Source organism: Cyclopterus lumpus, chromosome 10 (genome assembly GCF_009769545.1).
Source record: "Cyclopterus lumpus isolate fCycLum1 chromosome 10, fCycLum1.pri, whole genome shotgun sequence".
In the NCBI taxonomy this organism is placed as follows: domain Eukaryota; kingdom Metazoa; phylum Chordata; class Actinopteri; order Perciformes; family Cyclopteridae; genus Cyclopterus; species Cyclopterus lumpus.
In genome coordinates this window covers 11,777,215-11,793,638 of record NC_046975.1, presented here as the reverse complement: position 1 = coordinate 11,793,638, position 16,424 = coordinate 11,777,215, and the positions used below count along the sequence as shown (strand labels likewise).

The 16,424-nt window shown below is 40.8% G+C and overlaps 1 protein-coding gene across 5 annotated transcripts; it reads left to right on the top strand.

Annotated features, from left to right (window-relative positions):
* Positions 1-146: 146 nt before the first annotated feature.
* Positions 147-14,130, top strand: cnot6a (CCR4-NOT transcription complex, subunit 6a). Of its 5 annotated transcripts, none has more exons than XM_034542934.1 (12): positions 147-267; positions 1,463-1,584; positions 2,534-2,720; positions 2,964-3,049; positions 3,148-3,303; positions 3,440-3,508; positions 3,934-4,091; positions 4,396-4,550; positions 7,417-7,571; positions 7,797-8,030; positions 9,057-9,259; positions 9,385-14,130. In XM_034542934.1, exons 2-12 carry the CDS (start codon positions 1,473-1,475, stop codon positions 9,598-9,600), a joined length of 1,731 nt encoding a protein of 576 aa, XP_034398825.1. In that variant the 5' UTR covers positions 147-267; positions 1,463-1,472; the 3' UTR covers positions 9,601-14,130. The 5 variants fall into 5 exon arrangements, with proteins under 5 accessions (XP_034398825.1, XP_034398829.1, XP_034398824.1 ...); XM_034542938.1 differs by having other exon boundaries at positions 246-333; positions 3,148-3,252; positions 9,385-14,129; XM_034542933.1 differs by having other exon boundaries at positions 246-333; positions 9,385-14,129.
* The last annotated feature ends 2,294 nt before the right edge of the window (positions 14,131-16,424 follow it).

Sequence of the window (16,424 nt, the reverse complement as noted above, 5' to 3'; positions counted from 1 at the left end):
TCGCATTACAGATGCAACCATGACATCATTAATTTGGTTACATCACTATAGTCTGTTTACTATGCATAATTTGTTAATAAGCCAGAGTAATTTGAACCGTGGCATTACATCCACAACTTGGTCCATCACTCATCATTTAAGGATTTTATTTACTCTGGTTCAACAGCTGGTTGCACCGTCTGCGCGCTGACCAATAGGATCAAGCGCTGTTATCGACGAGGAGAAAAAAAAATCCTTCCAGTCGCCATGATACAGCAGCGGAAACGGGTGAGAAGTAGCTAGAAAACAAAAGAGAACACGCAGTCGTCCTCGCGATTTGGTATGCTCTTGCAGGTATAAAAATAGGAATCACTGCGATCGCTGCGACGTGAACGGCTTTCTGGCATTTCACTGCAATCTTGTTTAGATGTTTAAAGGGACGTGGTCGGTTTTTAAAAGTAGGACTTATCCGGATAGGAAGTCGCTCAGCTTCGAGTAATTGAAATATGTTAGCTTTTAGCTAACAAGCTACCTCACGCTAAGCTAAAAAAGCTCATATTTGACTAAAACCCCGCATTGTGTGTCGCTGTGAGCTGGTTTGCTCCCAGTTTACAACATAGTGGCCCATTCTTGCCCCTGGAGGCGAGCTAGCGGCAGTTAACTAACGTGCTGCTTCGTGGCCTAGCGTTAATGCGCAAGTCAGTGCTTTGCTATTATGTAAACAGCAATTGTGCAGTATCTTTTAATATACTGGTCCATATTTTTTAGCTAACATACTTGCACATGGCGGTAAAGTCAGTTAACTAATTGCACAATATCACTAACCTCGCGTGTTCATTTACCTTCTTGCTAGTTAGCGAGCGAGCTAGCTGTAGCTATTTACCGTTTGTTATGTGTAGTTTGATAGCTAACGTTACCTATTTAGGTTAAGCTAGGCTAATGAGTGAGCGACAACGAGAGGAACATCGTCTAATTTTAGCTAGAGGTAGTTATTTTTACTCGTTTTCTAAATACAGTTTTATTTTCAGATCATCTCCGGACGTTAATTAACGCTTTACTCAGTTCTAGTTTGACAAGTTTAGCATGAAATGTACTACGCTGTTGATTTTAATGTTGTTTGTTATGTAACTCCATTGACATATCAGCCTATATAGTAAGCAGTTTAAAGTTAATTGTATTGTATTATACTCTATTGTAAGTAATGTATCACTTTAACCATATCTTAATTTTTTTTAAAACGTGTTATCTGTGAATGGTTGGGGTTAGCGTGACATTTAATGTCTTCTGTCAACATTTGCAAATGTGGAAACGTTGGCCTTTTTTAAATTGTCATTGCACATGTGGTTACCTGATGAGTTAATATGTACACTACCTCTAACATGAATCAGAGTAGCCCAGCTTTAGCTCAAGGACACAATGTGTAGAATAATGAGAGATCGTTGTCCATATATGATGATATTGTTAATCAAAAGTATCTCTGTAGTGTTATAGGAATGCCCAAGGAAAAATATGACCCGCCGGATCCCAGGCGGATGTACACAATTATGTCAACCGAGGAGTCAACCAACGGGAAAAAGTCATACTGGGCTGAGCTGGAAATCAGCGGTAAGTATTGTCAAAGAGTTCCTAGTTTAGTAGCTAAAGTGGTATCTTCATAACCCCAAAACTTGAGCACATGTAACGGGCATTTACAAAGCAGACATTTTTACCTGTCATGTTACAAATAGCTCTAGTAATGGTTCTAATAAAATGCCCACTATAAAGAGCGACCCAGCATGCACAATACCGTGAATCATAAGTTAAAGCAGCTCAATTAAATTCAGTCATCAATCATTTGATCATTTAAGTCAAAAGGTCTAGTGCAAAAAAGGCTGACTGGATTGTCACTGTTCATTGTGACTATGCACCTGTCCCTTTTTTTTTTTTATGACTGCAACAAAGTTTTTTTCTCTCCCAATTATAAATTAACCTGCCAATTACACGCTTGATTAACTGCTTCACTCTTAATGTTGGAAATTGTGGTTAAATGTTTGTCAGTTTCACAGAGCCCATCTTCAGATTTCTGGTTATGCTTGACCAAAAGCCCAAAACTCAATGATATTAATTATATTTTATAGGAAACTCAGACATTCATCATATCCACATGTTAACCAGAACAGATGCAGGGACCAGTTTATGGTAGGCATTTCACCTGAGGCATCAATTGAAGGATTTGTCCATTATCGTAGTTATTGAGAGTTAATCTTCTGTTAAATAACTTGATTAATTGACTAATCGGCACAGCTCCCAAAAAAAAAAAATCCCTGGAGATGCAACATGGTGGGTGTAATCAACACTCTTAACATGATTCTGTTTGTGCATGTTTCTGGGAAATTAATGCAGTCCCAACAGTTATGCGCAAGCATCATCTTAATCATAGTGAAATCATTCAACCCAGCGTTGACCCATTCCCACCATTGGGAAACAAGTTATGCAATGTTTTCCTTTGTTGCAAAGGGAGTAAACAGATACTTGGATTTAATTCTCCTGTGTTCTTTTCCCACCGACACTGCAGGCCGTGTAAGGAGTCTCAGCACAGCGCTGTGGTCTCTGACCCATCTTACTGCCCTGCACATTAGTGATAACTCACTGTCACGCATCCCGCCAGACATTGCCAAACTACACAACCTGGTGTACCTGGATCTCTCATCCAATAAGATCAGGAGCCTGCCGTCAGAGCTCGGCAACATGGTATCTCTCAGGTGAGTGATTTTTAGGCTATATTTTACCCATAATTCAGGCACAATGGAAAAGAGTAGCCGTTACAGGATTGATCTTGAAACTGGTTTTGGCACCCACACATGCTACACACTGGTAGATTCACAGGATATATTAAGTTCACATTAGCAATCAATCTGAAGTTGAAAAGCATGGTATAGGCAAATGATGGTTGTTTCTCAGGAGGGCTGGTTTCTAATAATCAAATTCCCCTATGTCCTCCACAGGGAACTGCTTTTAAATAACAACCAGTTGCGAGTTCTGCCATTTGAATTGGGGAAACTGTTTCAGTTACAAACACTGGGGTTGAAAGGTGAGTGGCTTATCAATGTTTTTTTGTAGCCATTGTAGCCTTGAAATCCCATTGTTTTCTTAGCGATGATTCAGCCCACTTTGCTTTTCCTTCACCAGGAAACCCACTTGCACAAGAAATTATGAGCCTCTACCAGGAACCTGATGGCACGCGGAGACTGCTCAACTACTTGTTAGACAATCTGGCTGGGGCTATCAAGCGCAGTGAGTCCATCCTCTGTGGCAGTTCTGAGACCGGACCAGGAATAGCATATTGCAAGTTTTTACTCACCCCAAAAATGTCATCAGTAGATATAGATGTTGAAATTGTGAACCCAACCACTTATGGGCATTAAACTACATTTTGTGGGTGACATGTCACCCATATTAAACTATTTGTTCCTCTGCTCAGTCCCAACAGAGCTGCCCCCAGCCCGGTCATGGATCTCACTCCAGGAACCAGACCGAACACGGGCCTCAGGTAAGGACAACATAGCTGAGGTTAATGCTCTTTAACAGATGACTAAACCCTTGTGGTTTGAATTTCAACCAATGTTTATGTCAAATTGTACCTCCAGACAACATTTTTGGAGAAATAAATGAATACAAAAATAAATAATACACACACGTGCATATCTATTTGGTTGTTGTCACAATTCTCTTTAGTAAACTGTACCAATTGGTATAGAATTTACCCTGCTTACCAAATGCTGTGTAAAAAGAATATTTGTCACGTATAAACAGGAAATAAGAATGCAGTACTGATCTAGGCTTTATTGTGGTTATTTAATGTTAAAACTAGTAGTGAAACAATTTTGAAAATGTCCATACCCCTCCTAAAAACTATCTGAGGCAATACATGATCAGTTTTTCCAGCAATTCTAAGTTGTCCATTTCTCCCCACAGCACTGTTCTCTGTGATGTGCTACAATGTGCTGTGTGATAAGTATGCCACACGTCAGCTATATGGCTACTGCCCCTCTTGGGCTCTTAACTGGGAGTACAGGAAGAAATCCATCATGCAGGAGATAATGGGCTGCAATGCAGACATTATCAGTTTGCAGGTGAGCGATGAACGTCAAAGCATGTTTTCAGGTTTACACTGAAATTAACTAAACGTTATTACCAATGCAGATTCAACAAGATGAAAAGATTTGGGTTGGGTGGTGGTAGCGGGATGTTTTTGGCTACGCATCCAGTTGACACAATAAGATCTACACCTGTAAATTGTTTTGCAAGCCAATAAATGCTCCCTTTGTTCACCAGTCTTGTAATAAATGTTTAATTTTGAATTTGTTTTTTGTTCTCTTTTGGAAGGTGTTTTGTTAGATGAGTGGCTGTTCATCCTGACACGTTTCTTGTTTACAGGAAGTTGAGACAGAGCAGTACTACAATTACTTCTTGCCTGAGCTGAAGGAGCAGGGGTACGAGGGGTTCTTCAGTCCAAAGTCACGCGCCAGGACTATGTCAGAGTCGGACCGTAAACACGTGGATGGTTGTGCGATTTTCTACAAAACGGAAAAGTATGTACCGACAGATTTTGCAGTTATTGTCCTATGGCCTATATCTCTTGTTGACTCTAATTAAGACATTTAATTATACTTTTTAACAATTAAATATCATGTTTTGATCTGATTTTATTTATTTTTGTATAAATGCCAGAATAACTGGCTGGTAGCTCCAAGTGCGAATCCAGTTAATCACTTAATATCTGATATTGTATGAAGCTTTAATTAGGATAGATCATAATATTGTTAGTGGAGTGAGTTGCTTTGTTTTTCCTCCATTTAACAAATGCAATAATTCTAACAAATTAGGTTTGACTTTTTTTTTGAAGATGAAACATTGCTGTGTTTGTCTTTTTGTTGAGTGGCATATCGGCTGTGTGGAACTACTACTGCTGACCTACCTCGCCAATGTTTTCTTTTCTTTCTGAAAATTAGGTCTATTTGTTGTTGCCATTAAAAGGCACTTTCACAGCAGTAAACCTACAAGCTGTCTGCATTCATAGGCAACAAAAGCTAAATGTTTTGAGACATAATATTATGGGTTGTCATTGACAGCAATCTTCAAAATGGGCTTGTTATACTGTAGCACATGGATTTGGTTACTGAATAAATCTAAATATTGAGAACTGCATTGCACATGTTTATTGTAGGATAAGAAAGTGGTGCTTTTACGAATCAGCAATAGCTACTTACAATATCCAGCATACTTCTGACCTCAAAATTGGTTGGGCGTTATGCTAGAAAGCACTTTTTAAGATTGGAAGTCAGATGTGGTCAATGACCCTGAGCTGTTAATTTTGATTTTCATTAAAGGGGCACAACATAGATGTTACACATTTTAAAGGCGGTTTAGCTTTTTGGAAGGTACTATTGTATATGTGGAAAAGTTGTATAAAGCAATTTGTGGCTCTGAGAGCCGTGTTATGGCTAATACATTTCATTAAGTGAATCCTCAAATTGAAAATTATAATCTGCTGGAGTGGCGCAACAAAGTCAGTTTAGGAGACGTCTGTAGCTGCTCCTCTTGTCTGTTGCATCCTGAGGCTTTGTTAGCAGCTATAAGCACAAAACTGTAAATAAAAAATACGATGCTAAATTGGTTGGGTACTAATGCCAAGATGACATAAAAACAATATCGGTCTAGTTTTTACACCATTTGAGAAAATAAGTGATTAAAATGTGAGTCATAACAAACTTAAATATCTGAGATTAAACGCATTATTATTATTGATCTTTGATATTGGATAACAGATTTTAGTGTTAATGAGGTAAAAACAATACAGCTGTATGACTCATTCATATGACTATTAGCCTGCATTCTTTTTAAACTAATTTAAAACCCATAGCAGGCTGAGGTTCAGTCCAAATAGCAGCTGGCAGTGCTGATCTCTGCATTTTACCGATGCAGATAAGTCACCATAAGTCATAAATCACTCATAAAAATGAATAAAATGTATTACTGAAAATGTATTGTACTGCATGTCATTAATCTTATAGCTTTCACTAAATTGGTATTTAAATCATTGCACTGTTAACGTTTTACCACTAACCAAATTAGTCAGTCTGGAGAGCTATCTCAGTGCTTTGGGAGAACAATATTATATTAAAAAAAATACTAATTGAATATGATTTTAAAAGTGTTATTATGCATGTGCAATTGAAAGAAGCAGCTGCAATACTTTTGAGCCTGATGATTGCACCACTTAGTTCACATATTTTGATAACTTACCGGTAAGTTTCAAGGATAAGAAAAATCCGATATTATTAAAGCAATTATTAAATTCATGGCTATATCGTATCCATATCTTAACATAAGACATTCTAACGATCCGTAAATTAGATTTTTCAATCAGCCCTCGCCCTGTCATACCTCTATCTATGTTTAGGATGTATTGGTAGGCTGCTCTCACTTGTCACTGGCTAGCTTGTTGTTATGGACAAAAAAAAGACACACTTTAAATCTTAGCTACAAGTGAAAAGCACTCCTTGTGTAGTTTAAAAAAAAAAATGTATTAAAGAGTTTAGTTTTACATTTTAAATAATAATTATTTTTTCTGGCAGTAAATGTGTACCATTTAATACATGGTCCAGAAATGTTCTAACGCCATCATGCAGTTTACGCACCCTTTCAGTCGTCATACTTGGGTGTTCAGGTCGTTCCTCATTGTCATAGCCATACAGACCGGACAAGTTATTTTTGAATTTAAGACGGGGTCTGTGCCATCCTAGCTCTGCATTCCTATCGTAGGGAAATCCTTGAAATACGACTTTTCTTCTAATTGCAAAATTCCTATCTTAAAGTGTAAATTTGCCACCTTTTTTATGTGGATGTCTAATCAGTGCTAATGGTGAAGTTAGCCCACTGAAGAAATCATTCCTAAGTGAGTGCTATATAGACCTAGAAAGCTGATCTCTCTTGCAGTGCCGGCCGAACCGGATGCATTGCACAAGCAGCAATTTCTCTACGGCTGATAAATGAAGCGAATAAAGTCACAAGACGTCATTGATTTGAAGAAAATATTTAACATGCAACACTACACCTGAGTTTAAGTTTCTCTTTTACACTGAAACTAAGAGGCTTAATTATCTTGTCAACTAATCATAACATATGCTATATGCTTGCAGGCTTTGGTCCCTCTGGCTGAAACGGCTGACTGTTTTTCACACTATTTACCTAGATCGGAAGAGATGAGATGGGTTTAAAATAGGATTTTTAAATCAGTTTCTGTGATACCAAGAAATTAGGATGTCCTAAATTGAGATGTTAGACCTCATCCGGGATCTGTTTGCGGTGCATCATAAATGATGCTTGTTTTCATAAATCTAATGACACTGCTTCCAAAACTTAATTCTTCTCTTCCCTCCTTCTGTTTATCACCAGATTCAGCGCAGTGCAGAAGCACACAGTGGAGTTCAACCAGCTGGCCATGGCTAACTCCGAGGGCTCAGAGGCTATGCTGAACAGGGTGATGACCAAGGACAACATCGGTGTAGCTACGCTTCTTGAGGTCCGCAAAGAGATGATGGAGGCCTCCTGTGAGTAGACACTCTGTTCTGATCTTGGACTTCTTATTTGGCCATATAAGATTGGCTTGTCCTGCTAAATCTGATTTGGCTTTTGACTGAAACTCACTCACCTAAGGATTGTAGGCGTCGTTACAGACCCATACTCCATGAATGACTGACCGTTCTCAGGATTGTGCATTTCATTAGCCGGAATTCCTATCCGTATGACATCTCCCTGCTCCCTGCTCCCCTCAGCTGGAAAGTCACTCCATGGCATGGAGAAGCAGCTGCTGCTGGTGGCCAATGCCCACATGCACTGGGACCCAGAGTACTCTGACGTCAAGCTGGTCCAGACCATGATGTTCCTGTCAGAGGTGAAGAACATCGTCGACAAGGCCACACGCAGCCTCAAGTTGTCCTCTGTCTCTGGTGAGATCAATGCCATTCCACTGGTGCTGTGCGCTGACCTCAACTCTTTGCCTGACTCTGGTAAGTATGCAAGGGTAATGGAGTTGTGCTTTATCTGACCAGAGGGTTTGTTTACTGTACATGCTTTGAAGATTCTCAAACGGTGACGATGTGTTCTCAAACTTCACTGGATAAGCAGGTCTGTCCTTCATGGCTGCTTTGTCTGTTTACCAAGAAAAATGGAATGAGTGCCCAATCACCAAAATAACCCATTACTACATTTTTGTATACATTCTTATTGCACTCGCAGCCATAAATGTGCATCATACTTTAAATTACATTTTAAAATATGTATTATTTAGATGGTTTGAGACTTTTTTCAGAAATCAATTTTACACCATGAAAAAACCGTAAACCCATTATTCTGCCAGTAAGGTTATGGATTGAGGGCTAAAACCTTGCTCTCCCAGGAACAGCTGGTTATACAGCAAGCTGACTTGTGTCATATTTGACCTGTTTTTCGTTCATTACTCGCCACAAAAGTTATCTTGAACTTGCGTGACAATTTGGCATTCTCTCTTCCAAATAATCCAGCCATGTAATTATCGATTCAAAAGCACGGCAAAAAGATTGGTGATAAAACCCTTCACTCTCACTTTTCAGCACATAAAGGATGGTTAATTTGATGTCACGTTACAGATTTTTACATTTATTTAGGTATTTATTACTTGGATGTCACTTGGTAATATAGTTTATGATAAAGTCAAAGTGTGTTCATTTCTGGGGATGGAGAATATCGGCAGAATAATCAGCTATTGTCTGTTTCAAACTGGCTTTAAATATCTGCCTTTTGGTCAACATCTAATTTGAAGTGACTAGGCTTGTTGTTCGGTTTTGTAGAACAATCACTTAATGGACAAAATATGGTTGGGGTGGATGAATGAATATCTGTTTTAATGTTAAAACTCTTGCTGCTAGAAGTGTCATAATGGCATAGGCCTATGGTGATGGTAGGAAGTGATTTGGCTTGGTCTGTTTGGACCTTGCAGTGCCTCTTGATCTTTCTTCATTCTGATGAAGACTGCTTCTCATCTCTTCCCTCTATAGGTGTAGTGGAGTACCTAAGTACTGGTGGGGTGGACTGCACCCACAAGGACTTCAAGGAGCTTCGTTATAGCGACAGCCTGACCAAATTCAACTGCAATGGCAAGAGCAGCACGTCCAACGGCAGGATCACCCACGGCTTCAAGCTGAAGACCGCTTATGAGAACGGCCTGATGCCTTACACCAACTACACCTTCGACTTCAAGGTGATTGATCTACTGACGGCACGGATTTGTTTCTGGTTTTAGTTTATACGGTTGCTTCTCCAGAAGCATCATATCAAGGATTTATGTGACTCTCCTCATCTTCTCTCCTCATCTTCTCTCCTCAGGGTGTCATCGACTATATTTTCTACTCCAAGCCTCACCTGAACGTGCTGGGTATCTTGGGCCCCCTGGACCCCCACTGGCTCGTAGAGAACAATGTCAGCGGCTGCCCACATCCCCACATCCCCTCCGACCACTTCTCCCTCTTCGGCCAGCTGGAGCTTCTCCTGCCCAATTTGCCCCCCCAGGTCAATGGGCTCCATCTGCCTGCACGCAGGTAGTGAGTCCCTGCCACATCACCAGGGGGAGCTGCAACCACAGCCTCTCCTATTCAGACCCTCCTCCCTCCCACTACCAGCTCTTCCCTCCACCATACCGGAGGAGGAAGACAAATACACAACCTGTAAAATATTCGTACAGTGAGTTCTGGCCGACAGGGATTTCGTATAATGTTATAGATAATCTATATTTTTCTTTCTCCGTTTTTCTTTTTTGTTGTTTTTTTAACTGCTTGATTCAGTCCTGTTCGTGTATCATATTTTGTGTTTTGGACTCCCTCTCCTCCTCAAATCCACCTACCTACCCACCCACTTTTCACAGTCTTTCAAACTATAGGGGATGGTAGCTCATTCAGATTTGTTACACGGGGCACCGTTTGGTTTTAGAGCAAGGGGAAACTGAGAAGTGGCTGAGGGGACGACATTCACCTGAAAAGCTCACTAGCTGATGGTCTGCCTGTCTGTCCTGTATAAATCTGAAACCAGCAACGGCAGCAGACTTGTCAGTCTCGGACCTCCATCATTGGCTTGTGCTTGTATTCCTCCTGCACTCTGGGCAGCCAGCATACCTTCTCAGTCTCTTTTAGGATTTACTCATTAGTTGGATGTTGTTGGGTCGGCTCAGCCTTTTAGCTGGTAGTTCAGTAGCCCCGCAGATGGATGTATGAGGTGAGATTTCCTGCTGTCGTTCTGTGGTGCTGAGGCCTTTTGTGTGGTCACGGCCTCCCCGTGGTGCTACAAGATAGTCTACACCTCTGACCCGGCCCTGGTGCATTAGCTACCAATCCCACAGATGCCTCGAGAATCAGATGTCCCGAAAACTACATTTGCCCTGTGTCACTTGGGCTGCATGCAGTTTTAATTTGTGAAAGAAGGATGTGGTGATAAACTGAGGGCAGCTACCATCTTGTTTGCAGACTGTTTAACCCCAGCTTGTATAGTTGTGAGGCTAGGCCTGTGCTTAGGCGCTTATGTGGCCCACGTACCCCCATTTTTGGTCAAGGGATTTAGGCTGATGGGCAAAGCGATAAGGGGCTTTCACAAATCTTTTCTTTGTCTCGATTGCTTTTAGGCGGAGAGAGTGTGTAATGGCTAATACACAGGAGTAAAAACCAGCATTCCTCTCACTGTCTGGAGTTGCCATTCAACTCCACACATGCAAGCTTACAGACACACTTGCAAACACACAACTCAACACACAACACAGGTAATTTGCAGGCAGATCTGTAGCACTGTCTCTGAGGCCAGTAGTGACTTTCCCCAGCCATAAATTCCATACACGAAAGCCGTGGTTTTTTCCACAAGTGTTTGTACAGAATAGAAATCTAGACTCAGTCTTTACATGATTGTATATGAACCACAAAAGACCTGTTTTCTGGCGTTTTTTTGTACTAAGAGTAAATTATGATCAGATTTGAAAAAAAGATTGTATTGTAAACTATGGCTAAATTTTTATCCAGTTAATGTTGAGATGAATTGATATTACCAGCTTGTACAAAAGACGTAAGAAGAGGTTGTTCAAGGCGTTCACTGTCACAACTTTGCACTCCCTAGCTATTATTAACTGTAATTAATGCATCGATATTGTTTCTTTTTCTTTTCTTTTTCCTGACCCCCTGCTGTTGATTTAATATGCCGGCCTATTGCTGCAATTGTAAATAGACCACAGAGTAGTCTGCCTGTTGCTTCTTGCCCATTAACAAAGCCATTGATCCACACTGCTGCCATCAGTTCAGACAAAAAGACACGCAAGGACGAGTCACAGCCCACCAGTGACTCCACATCTGTTCATCTCTATATCTCACACACTCCCACTAGTGACGTGTGACTGATACAACTTATATTAATCCCACATGTACAAGAAAACATCGTGCCTCACTGTAGCAGTTGTCGTTGTCTTGCACTATTTACATTTGACGAACGCCTGAACAACCTTTTCTCCTTTTATTTTTAAATACTGTTGAGACATTTGTGAAGATTTTATGTCCTTTTATTGTTTTTGTTAATTGTTTTCCTTTTTTATGAGCTGTGACAATGTTATGATGATGTTTATATTCTTCCTATTCATTGAGCTCTCTAGTAATCAGGTATGCTTTCTCCACCCACCCCTTTCTCCCTTACGGAACACGAGTAGGATGTGTAATCTTTGTTAGATCCACTCTGATTGTTTGCTCCCTCTTTGTACCTTAGCACAGCTCCGTGCCCAGAACCCCAGAATATTGAGTCCTTTGCTCCTTCCATGGCCATGAATTCTAAATCTCCTATACCTGTCCATCACCCTATACCCGCCCCTCAACTGCCCAACCTCAGACCTCCCCTCCCCCATATTACTCAAGCTGTGTCTTTTTAAAACCCTTTGCTCAACCACTCTGTATAGTTCTCTTACCCTCGTCACTGCAGCTATAGTGCCATCTGTGGACCCCCTACCTCTGCATTGGAAAAGGTGGATGCCCACTTTGCTCTGCTTTTTGGAGGGATGAGGGGCAGTGAGCTCACACAATTTCTCTCTGAAAGCCAGGCCGGCATGTTGCGTTGAATAACATTTGTGACGTCTCAACAAACCAAATTTATTCAACAGACATGCTTTTTACACAAAATACACCGGATGAGGAGCACTTAATAGAATAAGATGTAGCTCCCCTCACTCTCTGGTCCATCATATTGGCAAATAGTTTGAATTTACTTTAATGTGTATGTTGAAATTAAAAATTTTAAAGCAAGAGGGAAGCAAGTAAATAGGAAGTATACGTTTAGTCCTCAGATCAAGGTTTCTTGTCCCATTTGTTTCCCCCTTACATGTTTGTCTTTTAACTTTTTTCAATGGAAACCAATGTGTCCAGTTTGTTTTTTTCCTGAATGGCATTAGTATTGTAGTAGATTTAAAGGCTAGCTTTTTTTGTAAAGTGTGAATAAAAGATGTATCTCATGTTTCCTTTCTAAAAAGATAATGAATTGTGTTTTGGTGTGTAAATCATGAATTCTAAGATAGTGTTATGTTTGCTACATTGTTTTTACTTGTACTCAATATATATATATATATTGTCCCCAAAATAATATTTGCATCACAAACCAAATCCTCAGTAGAAATGATGATGAGACATTGTCTTGATTAGAGGAGTTGAATGATGCTGATATCGCTTCCTAGAATGAAGGATTGAGGGCTCATCAGAGGAAAAGTACCTGCGTCATCAGTATTGGTCAAAACGTTCAGCACAGGGATATTCATTAGGATTTATTTTTTATCTTTGGATTTTGCAACGCACTAGCTGGAGAGTGCTAGTGCCTTATGTTAGGACAGCGGTACTAGAAGCGGACTGGTTTGAACTGGGTTTGGGACTCTGCTAATGGAGCGCAACTGGTCCTGTGATGACTTGAGTACTACTAGTCCATGTCACTCTGTCCTTGTGCGTCACATGTTACACTAGCTAGCTACTATTGACAGTCACTGATGTGGCTCTTGCGTCTTTTTGGTTGTTGATTGCCCCCCCCTCCCCCACACAACCCTTTGTGTCGCCTGACGTCTGACTGAAAATCTTGCGACTCGCATAGCTGAGTTAAAAGTCACTCTAAGCTCCGTCGAGCGATCACATTGTTAGCTTTGTAGTCTCCACTGTTGCATTGTGTTTACTAGTTGGCTTGTTTAGGTGTAGAGTAATTTCCCAGGCTGCATCTCTTTGTAATGGTGCGCACCAAAGCTGCTTGTAGTCCAGTTCTCTGTTGTAGAGTGTTCTTTCTCCAACCACTCACATTTTTGTTTTGTTTTAATCCGAATCATAGTCGTCATGTAATGTAGGGCTGTAAGGAAATCAAGGTATTTTAGTTTGTCCTTGAATCACAAGAACAAGTTGCATCCATATTTATACTCTGGTTGGGATTTGGTTTGTCAAAACAATAGCTGAAGGCATCATTTTTCAAAACAACATGGCAATAATACCCAGAAAGATTCAGACCCATACAGAATGGGCTTTTAAACATTTCATCTGGATATGTAGCCATTTCTTTTTTCAAACTGGTGGTGTTTTTGTTTTTGTTTTTGCTTCCAATCTCGTCTTCAACCTGCTCGACCGGATTACCTGAACACCTTTCTTTCACTCTTGTATCATCCATCTTGTATATTTGCTCCTCTCCTCCCTGCCGATCTCGTAGTAGTTGTTGAATGATCAGGATTGTCTATCTGTAGTCAGCTGAGTACATATATTGATCTGTGTCACTGTGTTTATGCACTGGACCAACTATTGTTTACCATTCATGAAATGCCAGCAAAAGAATAATGACAAAACACTTGCACAACATTGTAGAATGTCCATTAATCCAGATGAAAAATCAAGGCAGCTGTTTTCAAATCCACACACTGTTTTAAAAAGAAACTGAATGGTAAACAATGCTTTCTGTTGTACCCCTTAGCCGTCCTCTTGATTCTCTTCGGACTAGTTTTTGTTTTTTCTGTTTGACTACAGGTTCTGCTTGTTTCCTTTACACCTACCTATGTATTTTCCTACTTCTGGTTGAAAATAAATTCTATATTATCCGTTTCAAGCTGTGTCACCGCTTATTCTTTGCAATGGATATTGAAAATAAAATGATCAGTTTCTCCTTTTTCTTTCCAGTCTTTTTCAGACTTGATTTAACACAAATTGGCTGCAATGCCTCAGTCCAGTGACCTTATCAGCAATGTCAAATGTGGAAAACCTGCAGTGACAGCAAGCGAGGACAGACTGCGAGGTCACACTGCACTCTTTCCCCCCCCCCGTGTCTTGCATGTTACACAATCACAACCATAATTTGTGTGGTGGTTGATTTTTGAAGATGCAAGTGTGTCGAACAGCTGGTGCCAGAACTTCCAGGTTTTCATTCCAATGATATTCTGCAGCAACTAAATAAAATGGGAGTATCGGTTGATGCACACTCACAACTCACTGTGACACATTGGTCCAGACTCGTGGGTTAGAGAGCGTCATGGTTGAAGCCTCTGTGTCAGCAAGTACACTCGCCCCCTGAAGTGTCCTTGAGGAAGACTCTGAACATCTATCGGCACCACAGGGGTTGTTTTGTAGCCGGGCCTGACCTTATGTTTTTCCTCCAGGACAGCAAATGAAAAGAGAATTTTCCATTGGAGATCAATAAAGTTTAACATTGACATTTAATACCTAAAATGGCCCGGGGGTGACCGTTGTGTTCTATGCTTTGTAGACACACGGTGGAGCCAAAGGATCAGGCTACAAAACAGAAGTGGAAACTGATCCAGGTCTGAGTCACTGGTGGGTCATCACATCAGCTGGAGTGAATTTAGAGAGATGTTGAGTTCAAACACAGTGGATGCCCAATAAAAAATACTCAATAGAGTATTAGAACATAACATTGTGACTCTGAGCAGTGTAAATACATGTTGTTATTGATGTGCCAATTACAGCTGTCAGTGAGGGGAGTTACTTGTTTTATGTGCAGTGTAAAGAGACAGGATGTTGTTTACAACCTCTGTCGACACATTCCTAGAGCTTCATGGGACTAGTGCTGTCACGAGGTGTCAATTAATTACTTTTAATTGACTGGTTATGATAATTAAAGGAATAATTTAATAAAATAATGTATCAACCAAAAAGGAAGGTCTTTTTTGTTGGGGTTTTCTTGTCTGTTGACCTCATGGATGGTTGATTTTTACTCTGAAGACATCAGAAGGGTTAATCAATAATGCTCATCTCCTGCCACACAGGTAGCCTTTGATCAATGTGGTATTCACTGAGGTGTATTGGTTCTGTTTGTGTACATAATGCACAACACAGTGGACTTGCACACTCAAGTGCTGCAGTTGTGTCCATGACAATATTATCAGTCAATGGACCTGCAATGATGTGCGCCGCCATCTTTCCTCCATAAAGATGAAGTGATTACAGAAGAAATCTGAGAGACTTATGCACAAATGGAGGTGAATCTTGAACATATGTCCACAGTAAAAAGCAATAAAACAATTATTACATGTGAACTACAGAATCAGGTTTTTAGCTCACACACAACTTGACAGAGAGTCAATAACGCCCGTTGACCCAGCAGAAGTGTGCCAGGGGCCGCGGGGCTTCCCGTTAACTATAACTCTCACCTGACTGTGCTCACATGGAAACCAGGCGCTCTCTACACACGCTGCCTTGATTCCACCGAGTTAATCGCTTTCAAGCGAGGGCTTGGAAGTTCCAAGAGAATATCAAAGGTGTTCAAAGAGGCACATTTTCCCTCTTAAGGACATTAACTTCTTCTTGTTTTGAACCGCTGTCAGAACGTGTGTTTGTGTGACTTAGAGAGGGAGAAGGAGGGAGAGCAGAGACAGATTCCTCTTTGCTTCACCTCAATGTGTGCGGACTATCTGTCTTGTGTTGACGTGGCAGCATGATTGCAATGCCTGTAAAGTCCTTTGCAGATGTAGCCTCCCTCTTTCTCTCCTCTCTTGCTTGTTTTCTTTCTTCCCAGTATCCTCCTTTATTTCTCCTCCCCCACTCTACCAACCCTTTTTTTGATATCCTTTTCCTCTGAAATTCCCACTAGTGTGTGTGTGTGTGTGTGTGATGTTCCGCCAACTTCCCCTAACATGCTCTCAGAGTACTTCTCTGGATTCCATGGTTGTGGATTCAAGTTGTTAAGCTCCTGAAATGAGCCCATGAAATATAGCTGCGTATGTCTGAGAGAGCTGGACCAGCCAGACCAGACACACAGCACACGCAGCAGGCCGAGCCTGAGCTCCAGACCTAAAGTATCCTGAGAATTTTCTGTGGAAATCCAGTGAACCTTTTGAACCAATTCGTCCAAAACGACGATTGCTTGGCAACGTCTTTTACTAC